The 21816-nt window shown below is 37.6% G+C and overlaps 1 protein-coding gene across 3 annotated transcripts in view; it reads left to right on the plus strand.

Moving 5' to 3' along the window:
- HOOK3 (hook microtubule tethering protein 3) overlaps positions 1 to 21816 on the plus strand; it is a 176191-nt gene that overhangs the window by 104906 nt on the left and 49469 nt on the right. For 2 of the 3 annotated variants that reach the window (XM_077152641.1, XM_077152638.1), the window contains 4 exons: positions 6303 to 6443; positions 8330 to 8531; positions 13958 to 14068; positions 14790 to 14877. In XM_077152641.1, coding sequence (XP_077008756.1) covers positions 6303 to 6443; positions 8330 to 8531; positions 13958 to 14068; positions 14790 to 14877 — 542 coding nt within the window. The remainder of the gene's footprint in view (positions 1 to 6302; positions 6444 to 8329; positions 8532 to 13957; positions 14069 to 14789; positions 14878 to 21816) is intronic. The other variant, XM_077152639.1, reaches the window with a different exon arrangement.

Below are 21816 nucleotides of genomic sequence, written 5' to 3' on the forward strand. Positions count from 1 at the left end.
CAGAAGTGAGCTCTTTTGGGGGCTTGTCTGGAGCCTGTGCCTTCCCCAGGGGAGGAGTGAAGCTCAACTCAGGTGGAATCCCTCCTTCAAGGAATTCAGACCCCAGGGCTTGGTAATTTGAAGCCATTAAAGCCAGCCTACAACCTCTCTGTCTCCACCACGCCCCCAGCAGGGAGAGTCTGCCAAAGTTAAAGGTACCACATCATCTTATGCTGGTGGGACCTGCAGTCAGACAAGCACCACACACAGGGCAGGATAAGAGAAACAGAGTCCAGAGACTTCACAGGAAAGTTTTTCAACCTGATGGGTCTCACCCTCAGGGAAAACCAACATAGGCGACTCTTTCCTCCTGATAGGAGGCCAATTTGGTCTGGAAAATCTGGCTGGGGTCTATAATATCTAAGTAGACCCTCCTAAGTGTGGGGGGGGGGGGAAGGCACCACACAAGCAGGGCAAGAAACAAGAAAACAAGAACTAAAAAATTCTCCTCTGTTAAACAAAACTTAAGCTAAAGGTCCAGATAAAGCTGAACAGAATGTCAAAGAACAGATAGACAACAAATTCATCCAGCAAGAAAACCCTAGATAAAAGAAGTGAAAACAATCTCCAGAATAAACTAATTAAGGTAATTAAATGCCTAGACGCCAGCAAAAAATAACAAATCATACTAGGAAAATTGAAGATATGGCCCAGTCAAAGGAACAAACCAACAATTCAAATGACATACAGGAGCTGAAACAATTAATTCAGAATATACGAACAGACATGGAAAACCTCATCAAAACCCAAATCAATGAATTGAGGGAGTATATAAAGAAGGCAAGGAAAGAACAAAAAGAACGAACTGAAAGTCTGAAGAAACAAATCACAGAACTTATGGGAATGAAAGACACAGTAGAAGAAATGAAAAAAACAATGGAAACCTACAATGGTAGATTTCGAGAGACAGAACATAGGATTTCTAAACTGGAGGATGGAACATCTGAAATCCAACAAGAAACAGAAACTATAGGGGAAAAAATGGAAAAATATGAGCAGGGACTCAGAGAATTGAAAGACAATATGAAGCGTACGAATATACATGTTGTGGGTATCCCAGAAGGAGAAGAGAAGGGAAAAGGAGGAGAAAGACTAATGGAGGAAATTATCACTGAAAATTTCCCAACTCTTATGAAAGACTTAAAATTACAGATCCAAGAACTGCAGCGTACCCCAAAGAGAATAGATCCAAATAGACATACTCCAAGACATTTAATAATCAGAATGTCAGAGGTCAAAGAGAAAGAGCGGATCTTGAAAGCAGCAAGAGAAAAGCAATCCATCACATACAAGGGAAATCCGATAAGACTGTGTGTAGATTTCTCAGCAGAAACCATGGAGGCGAGGAATGATATATTTAAATTACTAAAAGAGAAAAACTGCCAACCAAGAATTCTATACCCAGCAAAATTGTCCTTCAAAAATGAGGGAGAAATTAAAACATTTTCAGACAAAAAATTACTGAGAGAATTTGTGACCAAGAGACCAGCTCTGCAAGAAATACTGAAGGGAACACTAGAGACAGATACGAAGACAGAAGAGAGAGGTGTGGAGAAGAGTGTAGAAAGGAAGACTATGAGTAAAGGTAAAAAGAAGGAAAATTAGATATGACATATAAAATCCAGAGGGCAAAATAGTAGAAGAAAGTACTACCCATGCAGTAATAACACTGAATGTTAATGGGTCAAAAGACATAGTCTGGCAGAATGGATTAAAAAACAGGACCCATCTATATGCTGTCTCTACTCAAAGGACACGAGGCCAAGGACACAAATGGACGTTTGCACACCAATGTTTATAGCAGCATTATTAACAATTACCAAGAGATGGAAACAGCCAGAATGTCCATCAACAGACAGTTGACTAAACAAACTGTGACATTTACATAAGATGGAATATTATGCAGCTGTAAGACAGAATAAAGTTATGAAATATGTAACAACATGAATGGACCTTAAGGACGTTATGCTGAGTGTGATTAGCCAGAAACAAAAGGACAAATACTGTATGGTCTCACTGATATGAACTGACATTAGTGAATAATACTTGGAATATTTCGTTGGTAACAGTGACCATCAGGAGATAGAAATAGGGTAAGATATTGGGTAATTGGAGCTGAAGGGATACAGATTGTGCAACAGGACTGAATATAAAAACTCAGAAATGGACAGCACAATATTACCTAACTGTAATACAATTATGTTAAAACACTGAATGAAATGGCATATGAGAATGATAGCGGGAGGAGGGCTGGGGCATAAATGAAATCACAAAGAAAGATAGACGATAGAGATTGAGATGGTGTATTCTAGGAATGCCTAGAGTGTATAATGATAGTGACTAAATGTAGAAATTTGAAAATGTTTTTGCATGAGGAAGAACAAAAGAATGTCATTACTGCAGTGTGCTGAAAATAGATGGTACTTAATATTTTTAAATTTCAACTAATGTGTGAGACTAAAGCAAAAAATGTTTATTTGGTACAAATCTATACTTTGACTAGTGCATCTCCTAATATAACTTATGTAGATAGTTGATTGAGCACCTTAAGTACATGGAATTTGTATAGGACATGAGGTTTTGTTGGTTTGTCCAGGTGATGCCCTGATGAATCCCAGAGTGATTTGATCAGTGAGTGGAAAAGTATTTGCAAAGTCCCCTTTGGGGAATGGTAAGAACGGGGGAAAACTCAACTTACCCAAGTTGAATTCTTGATACTCTCACAAGCAGTGTGGACAACCAAAGCTATAGGCTGAGCCCCCAGTCTTGGGGTTTGTTCATATGAAACTTAACCCCACAGGGGATAGGTCAAGCCTAGTTAAAATTAAGCCTAAGAGTCACCCCCAAGAGAGCCTCTTTTGTTGCTCAGACGTGGCCTCTCTCTCCAGCCAACACAACAAGCAGACTCACCACCCTCGCCCTGTCTACGTGGGACATAACTACCAGGGGTGTGGACTTTCCTGGCAGCATGGGACAGAAATCCCAGAATGAGCTGAGATTCAGCATCAAGGGATTGAGGATAACTCTAGAATGAGCTGAGACCCAGCATCAAGGGATTGAGAAAACCTTCTCGACCAAAAGGGGAAAGGGTGAAATGAGACAAAGTGTCAATGGCTAAGAGATTCCAGAGTCGAGAGGTTATCCTGAAGGTTATTCTTATGCATTAAGTAGATATCACCTTGTTATCCAAGATGTAATGGAGAGGCTGGAGGGAACTGCCTGAAATTGTAGAGCTGTGTTCCAGTAGCCATGTTTCTTGATGATGATTATATAATGATATAGCTTTCACAATGTGACTGTGTGATTGTGAAAACCTTGTGTCTGATGCTCCTTTTATCTACCTTGTCAACAGATGAGAGGAACATATGGAATAAAATTAATAATAGGGGGAACAAATGTTAAAATAAATTTAGTTTGAAATGCTAGTGATCAATGAAAGGGATCAGTAAGGGGTATGGCCTGTAAAAATTTTTTTTTTCTGTTTGTTATATTTTTCTGTTGTCTTTTTATTTCTTTTTCTGAATTGATGCTAATGTTCTGGGAAATGATCATGATGATGAATATGCAACTATGTGGTAATATTGTGAATTGCTGAGTTTGTGTGTTGGGAATGTTTATGTTTCTTATAATTTTTTTTAATTTATAAAAAATTTTTAAAATAAGGCAGAAAAAAAATTTGTAAGTCATATGTTGAAATGGTGAATCCATCAAAGGAAAGGTTCTGTTTCTCTTACGTATCCCATACAGAAAAGAATTTCAGTGCTATGGAATCCCTATTTTACACTTTCATCAACAAGAAATAAATTTCCATTGAATTAAAAAAAAAAAAAAAGCAGCTCAGCATACCTCATTTCAGCACTCGCAGCTCAGCCCAGGCCTTTGGAGATGCAGAATGGAATCACCCTGGGGAAAGCTGTTGGAACCCAGAGGCCTGGGGAGAAGGCCAGCAGAGATCACCCGCTGCCTTTCCCCTGAAGAACTATACATTAACAAAATAAATCCCCCCGTTTTTTTTTGTTTTTTTTTTTTGTTTTTTTTTTACGTGGGCAGGCACCAGGAATCGAACCCAGTTCCTCTGGCATGGCAGGCGAGCATTCTTGCCTGCTGAGCCACCGTGACCCACCCAATAAATTCCTTTTTATTGAAAGCCAGTCCGTCTCTGGTGTGTTGCATTCTAGCCGCTAGCTAACTAGAATGGTAGTCAAAGGGAAAAAGAACTAAAAGGAGATATGTTGATGTTCTGCAAGACAAAACAAAATTACAGAACTGGAGAAGTTCTTTTTTAAAACAATCCTAAATTAAATAGCAGCAAATAAAATGCACCATATGATTATCCCAGGATTGTTAACCTGTTCGTTATTATTAGCCCATTAAAATAACTATTAAATCTATTAATATAACTTCTTCAAACCATGAATTAAAGGAGAAAGAAAACTATAATCTTGGTGTGTGAATTCTTAATAAAATTAAGTACAAGATGATGAGTGTTCATCTATCATTTGACTTTTTCCTAGCCATTCTAAATATCCTAACCTTGCTACTTGTTAGTTCTGTAACATGGGACATACCTGTGCTCCCTCAGCTATAACATGGTGTACTAGTATTATCTATCTTCTACAATTTTTGTGAAGATTAAATGAGTTATTATATGTAAAGAACTGAGAACAGTACCTGGTACACAATTGCTGTTTAAATTTACCTGTTTTCTAATAATGAATTAAGGAAACAAAGTGAGCTGAAAATAGTAGAAAGGTGAAAACTAAATGATCATTTATAGATATTTTTGTCTACCTAGAAGACGTAAGAGAATCAACTGAAAAGTTCTTAGAACCATTAAGTTTAAGAGAGAGAAGGTAACTGTAAGTCCTATTTGCCTTAGGTCTAAGCTATCCTAGCCTTAACAGTATCATCAGGGAAAACTTCTATTTATAAAAATATAGAGAAAATTTTAAGTAATATAGGATGCTTATATGATGAAACATATGTAAAACAAAAAATTTTAATATGTGGAGAGAGAAAAATGATTTTTTACATGTTTATGGAGCATAGTAAAGAATATTTCCATAAATTTTTAAATAACTTGAATTAGATTCCGATCTGAATTTTATGTTCATCTAGAATTAATGAACAGGAATGACTCAAAACATTTTGAGGATAAAGTATAATGAGGGAGTACTTACCATTTCCAATACTGAAATGTGATATAATTCTACACTGATTAAAGTACAGTGTACTAGAATAGCAAAATACAGACAACCCAGTGACACAGTATAAGATCAAGAAACAGATCCTCGGTATATATAAAAACGTGTGATATGACAAAGGTGACATTTTCTAATCAGTAGGTAAAAAGTTAGAATACTTGTTAAATGATTTGGTAACAGTTGGTAGATATTTTGGCAGGAAACATTAGATTCCTGCATTACATCAAATACCATAATTAATTTCAGGCAAATAAAAATAAATGTTAAAAATTAAGGCATCTATGCCTCAGTGGTAGAGATCTTGACTGCCATGCTGGAGACCCAGGTTCGAGTTCCAATGCATTAAAAAAAAAAATTAAAAGCATGTTAGTACCAAGAGAAAACATAGGATTAAAAGAAAAAAACCTTCTAATTATACAATAAAAGTGGAAACTATAAAGTATAAGATTAACCAGTTGTATTACATAAAAATTAAGAATGTCCATACATTAAATACCTATATAAATAAAATTTAAAGTTAACTATTGACTGGATAAAATAATTGTGACAGGAGAGAAAAGACCCAGGTAATCAAAAAGAAGGCTGTACTTTAAGTATATCTAAGTAAATAAGGAATCAGAAATGTATTATCCATATTTTGGAAAAAAAAATCTTTGAATAGAAATAAGGCTGAAAGATAGATGTACTCCAAATATGTTAACACTAATCATCTCTCCAGATTCATGTATGATTTTAATTTTCTTTAAGTTTCAAATTTTCAGCAATAAACATGTTAATTTCATAATCAAAATGTAAAATTTAAACAAATTATGCCTGCATTGTTTTAGAAAACGTTACTTGATGTTAACTTTCTGAATAAAGAATGGTAATCAGCTGTCACCTTTCCTAAAGCCTTGGAACAGTGGAAACAATTTTCAAGATAGTGGGAGACAAATTTAAGGAAAGTTTATTCTCATGCTTTAAATTTTTATTTCCCTTTACTCCCTTTACTCTTCTAAGACAGTAAAATTTACTAGCAGACAGTAATGCTTTCTTAGTTTGTTTATGTTTTGGTTACAGACTAGAAGCAGCCAAAGATGATTATCGAATACGCTGTGAAGAGCTAGAGAAGGAAATCTCTGAACTTCGGCAACAGAATGATGAACTAACCACTTTGGCAGATGAAGCCCAGTCTCTAAAAGATGAAATAGATGTTCTTAGGTAAGCAGTCATCCCACCTCTGTGGAAGCTTGGAGCTGTCATCACCCAGGACATCTCTGCCACTGACATTTTAAACTCTAGGGCCTCTGTGCAGAGCAGAATGATTAAGAGCCGCCCACCTGGGTTCAAATCCCAATCCTACCATTTATTTAGCCTCTATGCAACCGTTTTCTCATCTGAGAAACCTGCCTACCTCATTATATAAGGAATTAAATGAGTTGTTCTTGGAAATATTTACAACAGTTATCTAGGGAAAAAAGTGCTATATAAGTTGTGTAAAATAAAAATTAATCTTCACCTGTCACTTTATACTCTCATTGCACTGAAGCTTTTAGTCTCTTCACTCCTGTTCTTTAATTTAGAGACCTCCAGTCTTCCTATTTTTAGATACTGTCAGACCCCACAAGACTTCATTTCCTTGCTAGTAATTAATTTAGACTCTTTTTATCTTATTCTCTCACAGGCCCCCTCAACTGTTTGCCACCTTACTTTTCCTTCTCCTAGGCTCTATTGGATCATTCCAGTCATCTGTATTTTCTACTTTTGCTCTTTGAATACTGGGTCCTAATAGAGAAAATCACATCAGTATATAGTTTGGAGCTACCAGAAATTAATAATCTCTAGTATCCAGTGGGTTCCTTATACTGGTCTACCCTCCTATGGTCGTCCGTAGATAGTTCCGTCTCTGTTACTCCCACAGCCATTTCTTATTTTTGTAATTCTGCTCACCTAATTGCTGGCCCACCACATCTACCCCATGCCTTAGTCTCAGCAGAAGAACTTGTCTCCTACTTCACAGGAAAAGAAAGTCATGATTTATTTAACTTCCACATTCTGTGTATTCTGTATCTCTAAACTTCCCTGTTCTTACCTGTCTTTTCTGTTTCTAGAGTGTAGAACTGTTCTTCCTCCTGTCCAGTGCTAATTCCTTTATGTATGCTCTGAGTCTAAGCCCTTCTCTGACGCAGGACCCATGTTACCTCAATTATCTTTTCTCCTCTCATCTTGAAACACCTTCCTTAGCATATGTACATGTTTAGGTTTCTTTCATCTTAAAAAAAGAGAAAGGCTTATTACTTTCTCCTTCCCCCCAGAACCAAATTTTTATTAAATAAGGTAAAACTTAACATTCTGTCATCAACCCACTAAAATTTGCCGTGTCGCTCCTTCCCCATTACTCCACTGAAACAGATGTTCCTCTTGTCACTAATAACCTACTAATTACTAAATCATTTGGATTCTGTGTCACATGTAACACAGAGGTCAAATAAACTCTGCTAGCTATCCTCTCCTACTTGCTATCCCTTCAGTTATATGGCATTGTCCATTACACATTTAGCCATAATTTTAGTCATATTTCTGAACCTAAGTAAACACTTACCCTTTTATAGTTTGGGTCTTATAATTTCATTAGAACATGTTTTTTTTCCTGCCAATCCTTTTACCTTATTTAATAAAAATTTGGTTCTGGAGGGAAGGAGAAAGTAATAAACCTTTCTCTTTTTTTAAGATGAAAGAAACCTAAACATATACATATGCTAAGGAAGGTGTTTCAAGATGAGAGGAGAAAAGATAATTGAGGTAACATGGGTCCTGTGTCAGAGAAGGGCTGAGAGTTTATTTGACCTCTGTGTTACATGTGACTCTACTAGCTATCCCCTCCTACTTGCTCTCCCTTCAGTTATATGGCATTTTCCATTACACATTTAGCCGTAATTTTAGTCATATTTCTGAGCCTAAGTAAACACTTAACCTTTTATAGTTTGGGTCTTATAATTTCATTAGAACATGTTTTTTTCCTGCCAATCCTTCTTGATCTAGCGCTTTCTAATACACCTCACAACTGTGGATGTGTGTCTGATTTTTTATTTCCCCTTGCATTCTAGACATTCTTCTGATAAAGTGACTAAACTAGAAGGCCAAGTGGAATCTTATAAAAAGAAGCTAGAAGATCTTGGTGATTTGAGGAGGCAGGTTAAACTCTTAGAAGAGAAGAATACTATGTATATGCAGAACACTGTCAGTCTAGAGGAAGAGTTAAGAAAAGCCAATGCAGCTCGAAGTCAACTTGAGACATATAAGAGACAGGTAAAAGAATAGTAACAAAGTTTATTAATGATGTTTTCAAGCAAGTTCTCCGTTATAAACTCTCATTACCAAGAATACTGGTCTTCGTTTTCGTCGTATTCTGTTTTTTTTTTTACCTGTGAAACTTAGTTCTTATCCAAAAGTTATATTTATTCATCTCTATAGCAAATCCTTTATTTAATTTTTAATTTATTATACATACTTAAAAAGTATAAAATAGTTAAAGAATAAAACAGTAAGTATCCATGCTTAAGAAATAAAAGATACTCGTCTTCATCACAGGTAACTACTATTTTCAGTTTTATGGTTATCATTCTCTTGCATCCCTTAATATTTTTGCTACATTTATGTATATTTAACCCCTAAACAATTTATAGTATTTTTTCATGTTTCAAAACTTTATGTAAATGATATAGTGAAAATACTCTTTTGCAATTTATTTTCTTTTCCTTAATAGTTTATGTGTGAGATTCGTGTTAACAGATATGGCTTTATTCCATTCATTTTCATTTCTGTATAGTAGCTCATTGAGTTATTCTTCTACAATTTATCCATTCTCTTGTTGAAGGACATATAAAATGTTTCAACTTTTTTTATATATTACATGAAATGCCTCTATAAATAGTATTGAACATGTCCCCTTTTATACAGGTGTGAAGGTTTTACAGCTATGTGGAATTTCATCCTTAGAGTGTCTTTAACGTAATTAGTATTGACAAATTGTTTTTCAAAGTAATTGAATGTCGTTTATGTTCCCACAGACAAGCAGTTGTTTTTCCTATTGCTGTGCATCATCACAATAGATAGCGTTAATTTTTACCAACTGGAGGAATATAAAATGGTGTCTCATAATGATCTTAATTTGCGCAAATACACTGACTACATTTCTTTTGTGAATTTTTAAAATTTATTTTAATCTTTTATCCATTTTTCAATTGAACTGTTTCACTTTTCAATTTCAAGTTGTTTATATGTTCTAGATATTAATTTTGTGTCAGTCATATGTTATATTTATCTCCTACCAGTTTGTGACTTGTCCTTTTACTTTTTTTGAGGTTGATAATTTTAATGTAATGAACTTTAAGGATCTTTTTCTTGATGATTTGTGCTTGTTATGTCTTGTTTAAGAAATTTTTTCGTACTTACTTGAGCTTTTTAGCTGCTAAAACAAATACCATACAGTGGGTTGGCTTAACAGCAGGACTTTTTTGGCTCACGGTTCTAGAGGCTGGAAGGCTTGCTTCTTCCCAGGGGTAATGTCTTTCGGCTTACCAGCAATCTTCGCTCTTCCTTGCTTTTTCTGTTACATGACAATGCAAGCACTGGCATCTTCTTTCTCTTCTGGGTTCTGCTGACTTCCAGCTTCTGGCTGTTGCCATGGCTTCTCTCTGTGTCCAAATTCCTTTGTGTCTTAGGACTTCAGCCATACTGGGATAAGGCCCACCCTTATTCAGTTTTGAGCACACCCTAACTAATAACACCTTCAGGGGTCCTATCTGTAAAATAGGTTCACATCCATAGGACCAGAGATGGCGACCTGAGCATTACTTAGGTGGGGCATATGAGTCAGTCTCCAATACTATGTAAAGATGTAACTCCGATTTCCTCTACAAAGATATAAAGTTTGTTTTGCATATTTAAAGTGTATAATCCATCTGAAGTTAATTTTTGTGTAGCGTTTGTGGTAGGGATCCATTTCATACTTTTTTGGTCCGTATGGATAACCAGTTGACCTAGCACCATTTATGTAATAGTCCATCACTTCTGACCTTCTGAAATCCTACCTCTGTCGTATATTAGGAATGTGGGTTTGTGTCTGCTCACCCTCTTCTGTACCATTGGTCTGTTTGTCTACTTCAACACCAGTTCCACAGCAGGTTATTATCTGTAGATTTTTGGTAATTTTGGTATGTGATAGTCTAGACTCCTATACCTTGTTCTTTTTCAAAATTGTTTTGTCTGTTCTTAACCCTTTGCTTTTGCATTAAAACCTTCGGGAATTGGAATTGTATTGATTCTGTTGATCAGTTTGGGGAGAATTGTCATCTTTATGACAGTGTGCATCTTCCTATCCATGAACATAGCATCTCTCCATTTCTTTAGCTCTTAGGTGTCTTTCAATTAAGTTTTATAATGTTCTTTTTGAATATCATGCATATACTTTGCTGTATCCTTAGTTATCTTATGGTTTTGGTGTTTTTTGCAAATTCAGTTAACAAAAAGAAAGACACAATGTTTTCTTTGTTGCTAATGTATGTGAATGAAATTAATTCTTAGTATATTTATTCTCTAACCTTACCAAATTCTTGTTTTAATTCTATCTGTAGATTCTCTTGTGTGCAAACAAAAACAGTTTTCTGTTCCATACCTTTTTTCTTAATTAATATGTCTGACCTTTAATACAATTTTAAATGGAAGCAATAATAGTGGGTAATGAGTTTTTTTTTTGGTACAAAATGCTTTAAATGTTTATCAGTATACTATGAGGATTGCTGTAGTTTTTTTAATAGTCGACTTTTATTAGAATAAAGAAATTCTGTGACATTCTTAATTTGCTCAGAGTTTCTATCTTAAGTGGAAATTGAATTTTATCAACTACTTTTCCTGTGTGTGTAGAGAATCCTATGCTTCTTCTCCTTTCTGTCAAGGGGGTAAGTTATTATTAATGGTTTTCTAAATTCGAGCCATCCTTTCATTTCTGAGATATACTTAACTTGGTCACAGTGTATTTATTTATTGTTTTCACATTGTTTTATTTGTTTTGTTTGTTTTCCTTAGGACCGTTTTTCTTTGATTCACTTGAAATTTTCTGCCGTACTTTTCTTATCTGCTTTTAGCATTAGACTTAAACTAGAATTTTCCATCCCTTGAAGTTTTAGTAGAGAAGCCCTGTAGTAGTTTTTTTTTGGTTGGGTACATTTTTCCCCAGTATTTTATTATAAATTTTTCGAGCAAACAGCAAAGTTGAAAGAATTAATGAACTTGAATTTAGGCTGAGAAATTACCTATATGCATGGTGCTTAAAGAGATGGAAATTATAAGTGAGATTAGAAGGTATGGACTAAAAATAAAGAGTACTCTAATTGGAGATCCAGAGAGAGAAAACAGAAAGAATTAAAGAAAGTCATCTTTTGAAGGAAAGAATAGCTGAACATTTTTCAGAATTAAGGTAGGACATGAGATTTAGAATTAAAAATAAATCACAAAAAATAAATAATAAATCTATATCTAGAAATACTGTAGGGAAACTGTGTAATACATTAATTTTCTCTACCTCTGTCTATTCTACTCTTTAGTCGATTATTTTTCAGTGATAATGTTTTTCTTTCTACAAATTTTCTTTGGTTGCTTTTTCAAACCTCTCATCAATTTTTATGATCTCATTCCTTTTCATAATTTAGATTTCCTCTCTAATTTTTTTAAAGTATTGAATTTACTGCTTATATTTTGTATCCGATAAATCCAATCAAACGTTCTTGGGTTCTTTTCTGCTATTTGTTGTGTTTTTATTGCCGTTGCTGTTTTCTGCTGCTTCTTGTTCATAAGGCTACTTTTTTTTTTCTTTTTTGCATGGCCAGGCACCGGGAATCAAACCCGGGTCTCTGGCATGGCAGGCAAGAATTCTGCCTGCTGAGCTACTGTGGCCCACCCTACTTTTTTTTTTTTAAGTTTTATTATGAAATATAACATATATTAAAAAACAATAAATTTCAAAGTACATTATAACAAGTAGTTATAGAATAGATTCTTCCATTCTTTTTTTATTTTTTATTGTTCAATATAACATATATTCAAAGAAAATAAAGAAAAAGCAATGATTTTCAAAGTACCCTTCAACAGGTAGATACAGAACAGATTTCAAGGTTTGTTATGGGCTACCAGTCCACTATTTCAGATTTCTCCTTCTAGCGGCTCCAAAACACTGGAGGCTAGAAGAATTTTTTTTTCTTTTTTGTGAAAAATAACATATATACAAAAAAGCAATAAATTTCAAAGCACATTTGAACAATTAGTTGTAGAACAAATTTCAAAGTTTAATATGGGTTATAATTCCACAATTTTAGGTTTTTACATCTCACTACTCTGAAATACTGGAAACTCAAAGAAAAGTACAGTGATACAGCAATCATACTCATTCTTTAAACCCTACCTTCTCTGTATAACTCCACCATCACCTTTGATCTTTCTCCCACTCTTTAGGGGTTAGAAGGGGCTGTTAGAAGGGGCTGTTGACAATATGGTGTAGGAAGAGGAAACTAGCTGATGTTCTGGAGAGGCTGGCCCCTCTGTATTTCAGAACTTACCTGATCTAGGGACCCATCTGGAGGATGTAGGTTTCTGGAAAGTTACCCCAGTGCATGGAACCTTTGTAGTATCTTATATAATGCCCTAGGTGTTCTTTAAGATCAGCAGGAATGGTTTTGGTTTGGGGGTTGGCTAGTTATGGTAGGTAGCAATGTCTAACTGAAGCTTGTGTAAGCCTCCAAAGTAGCCTTTTGACTCTATTTGAACTCTCTCAGCCACCAACACCTTATTTGTTACACTTCTTTTTCCCCCTTTTTGGTCATGATGGCATTGTTGATCCCACAGTGCCAGGGCTAGACTCATCCCTGGGAGTCATCTCCCACATATAGTGCTACTTTTTTATGTCCTTTGTAATTCTGGGTTTTGCTCTTTCATTTGGCCCATCTTTATCGTGGAGAATCCTGAGGGGACTGGGTTGAGGTAGACCTCCAGACAATATATGTGTTTGCTTATGCCAGATTTCCTCAGCATTACTGACCAGGACCACTTTAAGTTACTTGATTGGCTTATAGTTACTCAGATAAGGCAAGTAGTAAAAATTCAGACCCGAATTTATTTATTAGCAGTCCACGGTTACAAATTTTCAAGGGGTGCTTTTTTTTAAGGCAAAAATTTTGTTATTGGCATTGCCAGTCAGTGGATTTTTTTTAAACCTATTTTTTTGCTAACTTACCACATTGAAGAGTCAAGGTGGTGTATCTCCTATTAAAATTAAACCTTTAGGTTCCTGGGTGTTGACAGTTGTATCTCATGTACCTGTAGCTTTTGCATCAACTTCCCATTCCAGTTTTAATGGGAATTTTCCCCTGAGGATTTTCCTTACTTTCTTATAAGTTTAGCTATGCAATTGAATATTTTCTCCTGACATTTCTTTTGTTTTATAGCACAAAGGTTTTAAGCACTGTAGATTTTTGCATAATTTTGAGTTATTACTCTAGAAGATCCTGATTTTGGAACTCATAGTATCTGGGCAGATTTTTATTCCAAGCTCTTCACTTTATTGGACTGCTTTATTATATTCATTTGAGTCTTTTGGGGGGAGGTCATAGATCTGAAGATAAAAATAGTGATCGTTTTTAATGTTTCAAATTTTTTAAATTAATGGTATCTTTTTGTATTAGGTAGTAGAACTGCAAAATAGACTGTCTGAAGAATCAAAGAAAGCAGATAAATTAGATTTTGAATATAAGCGGCTAAAAGAAAAAGTTGACAGTCTTCAAAAAGAAAAGGATGTGAGTATATATTAGGCATTTTAGTTTTGAGAATTGCAAAAAAATAAGACAAAGATTTAATTTATATTTACTTCATTAATTCGTTCTATTTATGAATGAAAGTTAAAGATTTAAAATTACAGGTTTCCATTCCATTGTATTTCAGAAATAGATCTAAAATAAAAGATAAAATGAATATTTTTACTTCCATTCTAATTTCTTTTACATATATATCTACCTTTTCTACTACTGTTGCTTCTGAGTTCTCTCTGCTCATGACTTTCTGTAAATTTATGTGGCTTTTCTGTTTTCTGTGTGACTAATATATAGGACATAATTCTTCTTTGTTGTTGTTCAGCATATTTTGAATCTTTTAAAAATATTTTTACTTTGTCATGATTCATGAATGTTTAAAGATTTTGTTCTTTGATCTTTTTATGTTTGATAAAAAGAATGTTATTTAAGAAAGTACTTATTTTTAAGGAAGGAGTAGTCTGTAATTTCTTACATTTAACTGTGGATACCATATTATATTGCCTTGTACATTTTATACACTCAGTGTTTGTTAAATGAAAAATTGTTTTAAGATTTTCCTTCTTCTGTGACCTTTCCATAGAAGATCAAAAGATAAAACATGTCCATGTTCACTACTATTTATTGTTCTATTATGTAAGGCAAGGACCACTGATGAATAAACTTATAAAACTTGAAACTCACCTCCCTTGTTTTTATGCCCCTCCAGAGGTTAAGAACAGAAAGGGATTCTCTAAAGGAAACTATTGAAGAGCTTCGTTGTGTCCAGGCTCAAGAAGGGCAGCTCACAACCCAAGGTAAAAACATTTTTGTAGCTGAAAGAACATGATTTTTAAAAAATCTTTTTTTATTGGAGAAGTTGTAGGCTTACAGAAAAATCATGAAGAAACTACAGAATTCCGATATTCTCCCCTCACACACTCAGTTTTCCCTGTTATTAGCACTTTGCGTTAGCGTGGTACCTTTGCTATAATTCATGAAAGAAAATTGGTATAATTATACTATTAATCATAGTCCATAGTTTACATTAGAACTCTCTGTTTGTGTTATACAGTCCTATGTTTTCTTTAAAGTTTAATTTTTAACATATATAAAATCTAAAATTTCCCCTTTTAATCAAAACTATATAATTCACTGTGGTTAAGTACGGTCACATTGTTGTCATATCATTACCACCATCCACTACCAAAACTTCTATCACCACAAATAAAATCTCCGTACCCATTAAGCATGAACTCTCTGTTCCTTCTCTACTCTTACCCCTGTTAACCTGTATTATTGTCTGTGACTCTTTGAATTTGGTTTTTCTAAATATTTCATATCAGTAAGATCATACAGTATTTCTTTTTTTTAATTAGAGAAGTTGTAGGTTTACAGAAAAAGCATGCATAAAATACAGAGTTCCTCTATACCTCCCTATTATTAGCACCTTGCATTAGTGTAGTCCATTTGTTACAATTGATGAAAGAACATTTTTATAGTTGGACTGTTAACTATAGTCCATCATTTATCATAGAGTTCATTGTGTTGTGGAATCTTATGGTTTGGTTTTGTTTTTTAATTTTTATTCTAGTAACAAATATACTACCTAAGATTTCCCCTTTTAACTGTATTCAATACTATATAATTCAGCACTGTTAATTATGTGCACAGTATTATGCTACTATCACCACCATCCATTACCAGAACTTTTCCCATCAACCCAAATAAAAACTCTGTACCAATGATATCTAATACTTTAAAATGTCACATTATGTGTGAGACTAAAGCAAAAAATGTTTATTTGTTACAAAATTTAGATTTTGACTAGAGCATTTCCTAATATAACTAATGTAGATAGTTTGATTGAATGTCATAAGTACTTGGAATCTCAGGTAGCACATGAGTTTTTGTTGGTTTGTCCAGAGTGATCCCCCGATGAATCCCAGAATGATTTGATCAGTGACTGGAAAAGTATTTGCAAGCCCCCTTCGGGGACTGGTGAGAGTGGAGAGAAATTCAGCCTCCCCAAGTTGAATTCTTGATATTCTCACAAGCAGTGTGGACAACCAAAGCTATAGGCTGAGCCCCCAGTCTTGGGGTTTGTTCACATGAAACTTAACCCCACAAAAGATAGGTCAAGTCTACTTAAAATTTAGGCCTAAGAGTCACCCCCCAGAGAGCCTCTTTTGTTGCTCAGATGTGGCCTCTCTCTCCAGCCAATATGATGAGCATTCTCACCACCCTCCCCCTCTCTGCGTGGGACATGACTCCCAGGGGTGTGGACCTTCCTGGCAACGTGGGACAAAGATCTTGGAATGAGCTGAGACTCAGCATCAAAGGACTGAGAAAAATCCTAGAATGAGCTGAGAATTAACATCAAGACACTGAGAGAACCTTCTCGACCAAAAGGGGGGATAGTAAAATGAGGCAAAGTGTCAATGGCTGAGAGATTCCAAACAGAGTCGAGAGGTTATCCTGGAGGTTATTCTTATGCATTAAGTAGATATCACCTTGTTGTTCAGGATGTAGTGGAGAGGCTGGAGGGAATTGCCTGAAAATGTAGTGCTGTGTTCCAGTAGCCATGTTTCCTGATGATGATTGAACAATGATATAGCTTTCACAGTGAGACTCTGTGAATGTGAAAATCTTATGTCTGATGCTCCTTTTAGCTACTATATCAACAGAAGAGTAGAACATATGGAATAAAAATAAATAACGGGGGAAACAGATGTTAAAATAAATTCAGTTTGAAATAGTGGTAGGTGAAGGCGAGGGGTAAGGGGTATGGTACGTATAGGTTTTTTTTTTTTTTTCTTTCTCTCTATTATCGTTTTATTTCTTTTTCTGTTGTCTTTTTATTTCTTTTTATAAATTGATGCAAATGTACTAAGAAATGATGAATATGCAACTATGTGATGATATTAAGAATTACTGATTGTATATGTAGAATGGAATGATTTCTAAATGTTTTGTTAGTTAATTTTTTTTAATTAATAAAAAAAAATTGCTAGGGAAAAAAAAACAACTCTGTACCATTTAAGCATTAACTCTGCATTCCCTCCTCAACCCCAACCCCTGAAAACCTAGATTCTAGTTTCTGACTATCAATTTGCTTATTCTAACTATTTCATGTCCTTTAGATAATACAGTATTTGTCCTACTGTGCCTGGCTTATTTCATTCAACATAATGTCTTCTGATTATTCATTTCTTATGTATAGAAACACTACTGATTTTTGCATGTTGATATTAAACCATGCCACTTTGCTGAATTTGTTTGTTAGCTCTAATAGCTTTATTGTAGATTTTTCAAGATTTTCTCTATAGAGAATCATGTCATCTGCCAATAGGGCAAGTTTTCTTCTTCCTTACATTAGGGATGCCTTTTAATTCTTTTATTAGTCTATTTGCTTGGGCTACAACTTCCAGTACAATGTTGAATAAGTTGAATACCAGTGGTGACAGTAGGCATCCCGACTTGTTCTTGATCCCAGAGGGAAAGCTTTCGGACTGTCATCATTGAGCATGATGTTAGCTATGGATTTTTCATATATCCCCTTTATCATGTTGAGGAAGTTTCTTTTTAACCCTATCCTGAGAAGAGATTATATTAAGAGGGGGTGCTGGATTTCGTCAAGTATGCTTTCTTTGTCAATTGAGATGAGCATGTATCTTTTTTTCCTTCATTCTGTTAATGTGGTATATTGTGTTGATTTTATGTTCAACCATCCTTGTATATCTGGGATAAATCTTACTTGATCATGGCATATAATTGTGTTAATGTGCTCTTGGAGATGGTTTGCTAGTTATTTTGTTTGGGTTTTTGCATCTATATTCATAAGGAATTTTAAGTCTATAATTTTCTTTTCTTGTATCATTTGGTGCATTTGATCTTAAAGTGATGTTGGCCACATAGAATGAGTTAGAAAGTATTCGTCCTCTTCACTTTTTTGGAAGACTTTGAGCAGGATTGATGTTAATTCCTCTTAGAATGTTAGTAAAATTCACCAGTGAAATGAGAGGGTCCTGGGCTTTTTGGGGGTGCAGTAGGGAGGGTTGGATTACTGATTTAGTCTCTCTACTTGTTATTGGTATTTTGAGACCTTCTATTTCTTGAGTAAGTGTAGGTAGTTTGTGTGTTTCTAAAAATGTACCCAGTATATCTTTTTTTTTTTTTTTTTTAAGTGGGGGGAGTTTATTTCTGCGCTCCCAGGCAGAACTCACCAAACCCAAGGTGGAGGGAGGTGAGTGCGCATGTGGGCTTTGTCGCGGGCAGCTTTTAAGGATGGAGGTCAGGTGACATCTGGAAGGGGTGGTTCATTAGTTCTGAAAGTCAGGCTGGGAGGGGCGACACAGCTTCCGCAGCTCCAGTTGCAGTGCCCTTCCCTGTTCCCCCGACCTAACATTCCAACCTTTTTGTGGTAATAGGGCGCCGAGATCTTTCTGGCTACTTCCAGCTGTAATGGGGCGGCGTGGAGTTATAGGCCAGAACCATCATGGCCAGGGGAGTGGGGAGGCTGGCTGTAAGAATCTGGTGAGGAAGGCAGGAGATGATAATGATGCAGGAGCATTTGGTTGACTGCTACCCAGGATAGTTCCTTCATGCATCCCTGAAGGAAGTTAAGGAGGCAGGGAGCTAGGAAAAAAAAGAGACAGATTATGATAACTGGTCCTAATAGCGGGAGGAGCCATGTTGCCAGAGGAGAAGAAAACCAGCTTAAGGCAGAGTGGGTTCCTTGTTTTCTGTGATAGAGATCGTCTCTTAGTTTGTTTAGGGTTTGAATATTTTGTTCCACCAGACCCGACTCGTTGACGTAATAGCAGCATTCCTCTTGGAGGAATATACACGTTCCTTCTTTTTCGGCTGTCAGCAGGTCTAAGGGCCGTCGATTTTGAAGAGTTACCTGGGCTAGTGAGGTGAGTTGGCGATGTAGAGAGGAGAGGGATTCTGATGTTGATTCCAGGGCTACCTGTAGTCACGTTTCGAAGATTTGAGAGATTAAAATACCATGTCCCAGTGCCCCTCCCACTGTGGCTGAGGCTGCAACTGAGGCAATTAGGTTGATGCCTCCCAGGATGGGAAGAAAGGCAGCCCTTTTGGAGAGAGGAGAGGGCAGTAGTCAAGTTAGTTCAGACTCCCCATAGAGGGTCAATTGAGGAACAGTAGTTACCAGAAAGCATGGTCCTGGGGCAGTGGAGTTAAGGCACTTGGTAAGAGTTCCATTACACCAGAAATATTGTCCTTTAGGGGCATGGGTGGTGTTGTGGATAGTGACGTTAGTCTGGCACTTGCTATGAAGTTTTGTTTGAGGGTTTTTTATCCAGTGTAGTGAGGCTCTTAATTTGGCAAGAAGATCTTGCCCCATTAGTAGGCTGGGGCAAGAGGGCCTTACTATGAAAGAGTGTGTAATGGGGTACCCTTCTATTAAACATGTAAGTGGTCCAGTAGTTAAGGGGTGCGAAGGGCAGCTGTCTATTCCCATAACCGTGACCTGGGAAGGAAGGAGTTGACCTGAGTAAGAGGGGAGGACAGAAAAGGTAGCCCCTGTGTCCACTAAAAAGGAGGTGGACTTACCCGCTAGCTTGATTGTTACCCTGGCCTCAGTGAGGGTGATTGGGGTCGCTGAGGCCGGGTGTCATCAGTCGTCGGAGGCCAGGCCTAGGACTGCTAGCGGTGGGTTAGGGGTTGGAAGGACGGCCCCTCCACAGCCAGGCACCAAGGGGCAGTCACTTTTCCAATGTCCCTTTGTACCACAGAGAGGGCATGGTTCTTTGGGCAGTCGAGGATTGGGGCACTGGCAGGACCACTGTCTGTCGAGGCCACGTTTGAAGCACTTTCCTGGTGGTGGATTAGTCGTAGCCAGCTTCTTCTCCATTGAAGTGGGCTGCAGAGCCGCAATGAGGGATTGGGTTTATAAGTTCGCCTTTTAGCAGTCCCGGGATTCCTTTTCTGCCCTCTCTAGTTCATCATGAGTATTAAAAATTTTAAAGGCCATGTTTACCAGGTCACGGATAGGGGCCTGAGGATCGTCTTCAATTTTTCTAAGTTTACGCCTTATATCTGGAGCCGATTGGGATATAAACTGTGTGGCTAAAACAGTTTTACCAGCCTCCAAGTCAGGGTCTAGGCAGGTATATTGGGAGAGGGCTTCTGTGAGCCGGTGTAGAAAAGTGGCCGGGTTTTCATTAGGACCCTGGGTAATTTCCCTTAGCTTATGGAAGTTCACTACTTTATGCGAAGCTTTCTGCATGCTGGCTATGAGGCATGTAAGCATTTTGTCCTATCTAGTCTGCCCATTTCTTCCTGCTGGAGTGTCAACCTGATAGTCCCACCCTGGCTCTTGGTCTGGCACTGCCTCGGCCCCTACCGGCATGGTGTGGTCGGTTATATGCACCTGGTTAGCAGGAGCCCTGACTGCATTGAAAATGTGGTCCATTTCATCTGTAGTTAGGGAAGAAGAGCAGATTACATGAATGTTATGCCAGGTTAAATCTTAGGCATTAGCTAGATATTGAAATTCCTTAGTATAAGTGGTTGGGTCGCTGGAGAATGAACCTAGCCATTTCTTAGTATTAGAGAGGTCAGCTAGGGAGAAAGGGATATGTACTCGAACTAACCCCTCAGGTCCCGCAACTCCCTGTAGTGGACAGTAAAGAGTTCTTTGGGCGGGTATGAGAGCTTATAGGTGAGGAGGGAAAGGCTGTTGAGGACAGTGGGGGACTGGATGGAGATGGAAGGGGAGGATAAGATGGTGGCTGGAATGCTGCTGGAGCCGGGGGAGGAAGAGGGGGGTAAGATGGCGGCTGAAGTGGCGCCAGCTGAGAAGGAGGAAGAGAAAGGCAAGATGGTGGCGGGAGTGCCGCCTGCGCAGAAGGGGAGAGAGGAGGGCAAGATGGCGGCTGGGACGTCACCGGAACAGAAGGAGGAAGAGAAGGACAAGATGGCCACTGAGATGTTGCCGAAGCAGAAGTGGGGAGGGAAAGGCAAGATGGTGACTGGAGCACCGCTAGAGGGAGGGGAGGGTAGAGCGAGGGAGAGGAGGATACAAAGGGAGGGGCGGGAGCACAGAAGGAAAAAAGCCTGGACATAAGAAATTTCGGCCCATTTGTCGTTCCTCTGGCAAAAGTTGTGGAGGTTCATAAGGATATTAAAATTGAAAGTCCCGTCTCAGGCCAATGAGAGAGGACCTACTGCCCATACTGATGGGTCTCAAAGGAGAAAGGACTGGCCCAGGGGGTGTTGGCATCCCAACGCCCTGAGAGAGTCCTCGGAGTCTTACGAGCAGGGGCTCGTCTCCCCAGGGGATGTCTCACCCTGGTTTGAGGCCCTTTCAGGTCCTGGACCTGAATTCGGCAGGGAAACGAGAAACGGGGTGTCCCCACAGCTTTTCGAGTCCCGGAAAAAGGGTATGAGGCTTGCGGGCGTCCCCGTTCACCTCAGCCCTCGGAAGAGAACCTGACGTGAATTCACGATTTTTGGAGCATAATTAACGGACCCCGGCAGCAAGGCTGGGAGGGAAGGGACTTACCCAATCTGTGGTGGATGCAGTGGTGGGCCGAAGGATCCTTTGTCGCTGGCTATTGTTGAGAAAGGAGGAGAGAGGAAGCCAGGGTGCCTCTGGCCAGACAGGCGGCACCCGTGCTCCTCTCCCGGGTTTCCGGCACCAGATGAAAGGTTTAGAAGGCAAAAGGATGAGAAAGAAGAAAGGTACACCAGGAAATTTAAAGTGTGTGTTGGGGGGTTATTTCTGCGCT

The sequence above is a fragment of the Tamandua tetradactyla genome, chromosome 3 (genome assembly GCF_023851605.1).
Source record: "Tamandua tetradactyla isolate mTamTet1 chromosome 3, mTamTet1.pri, whole genome shotgun sequence".
Taxonomy (NCBI): Eukaryota; Metazoa; Chordata; class Mammalia; order Pilosa; family Myrmecophagidae; genus Tamandua; species Tamandua tetradactyla.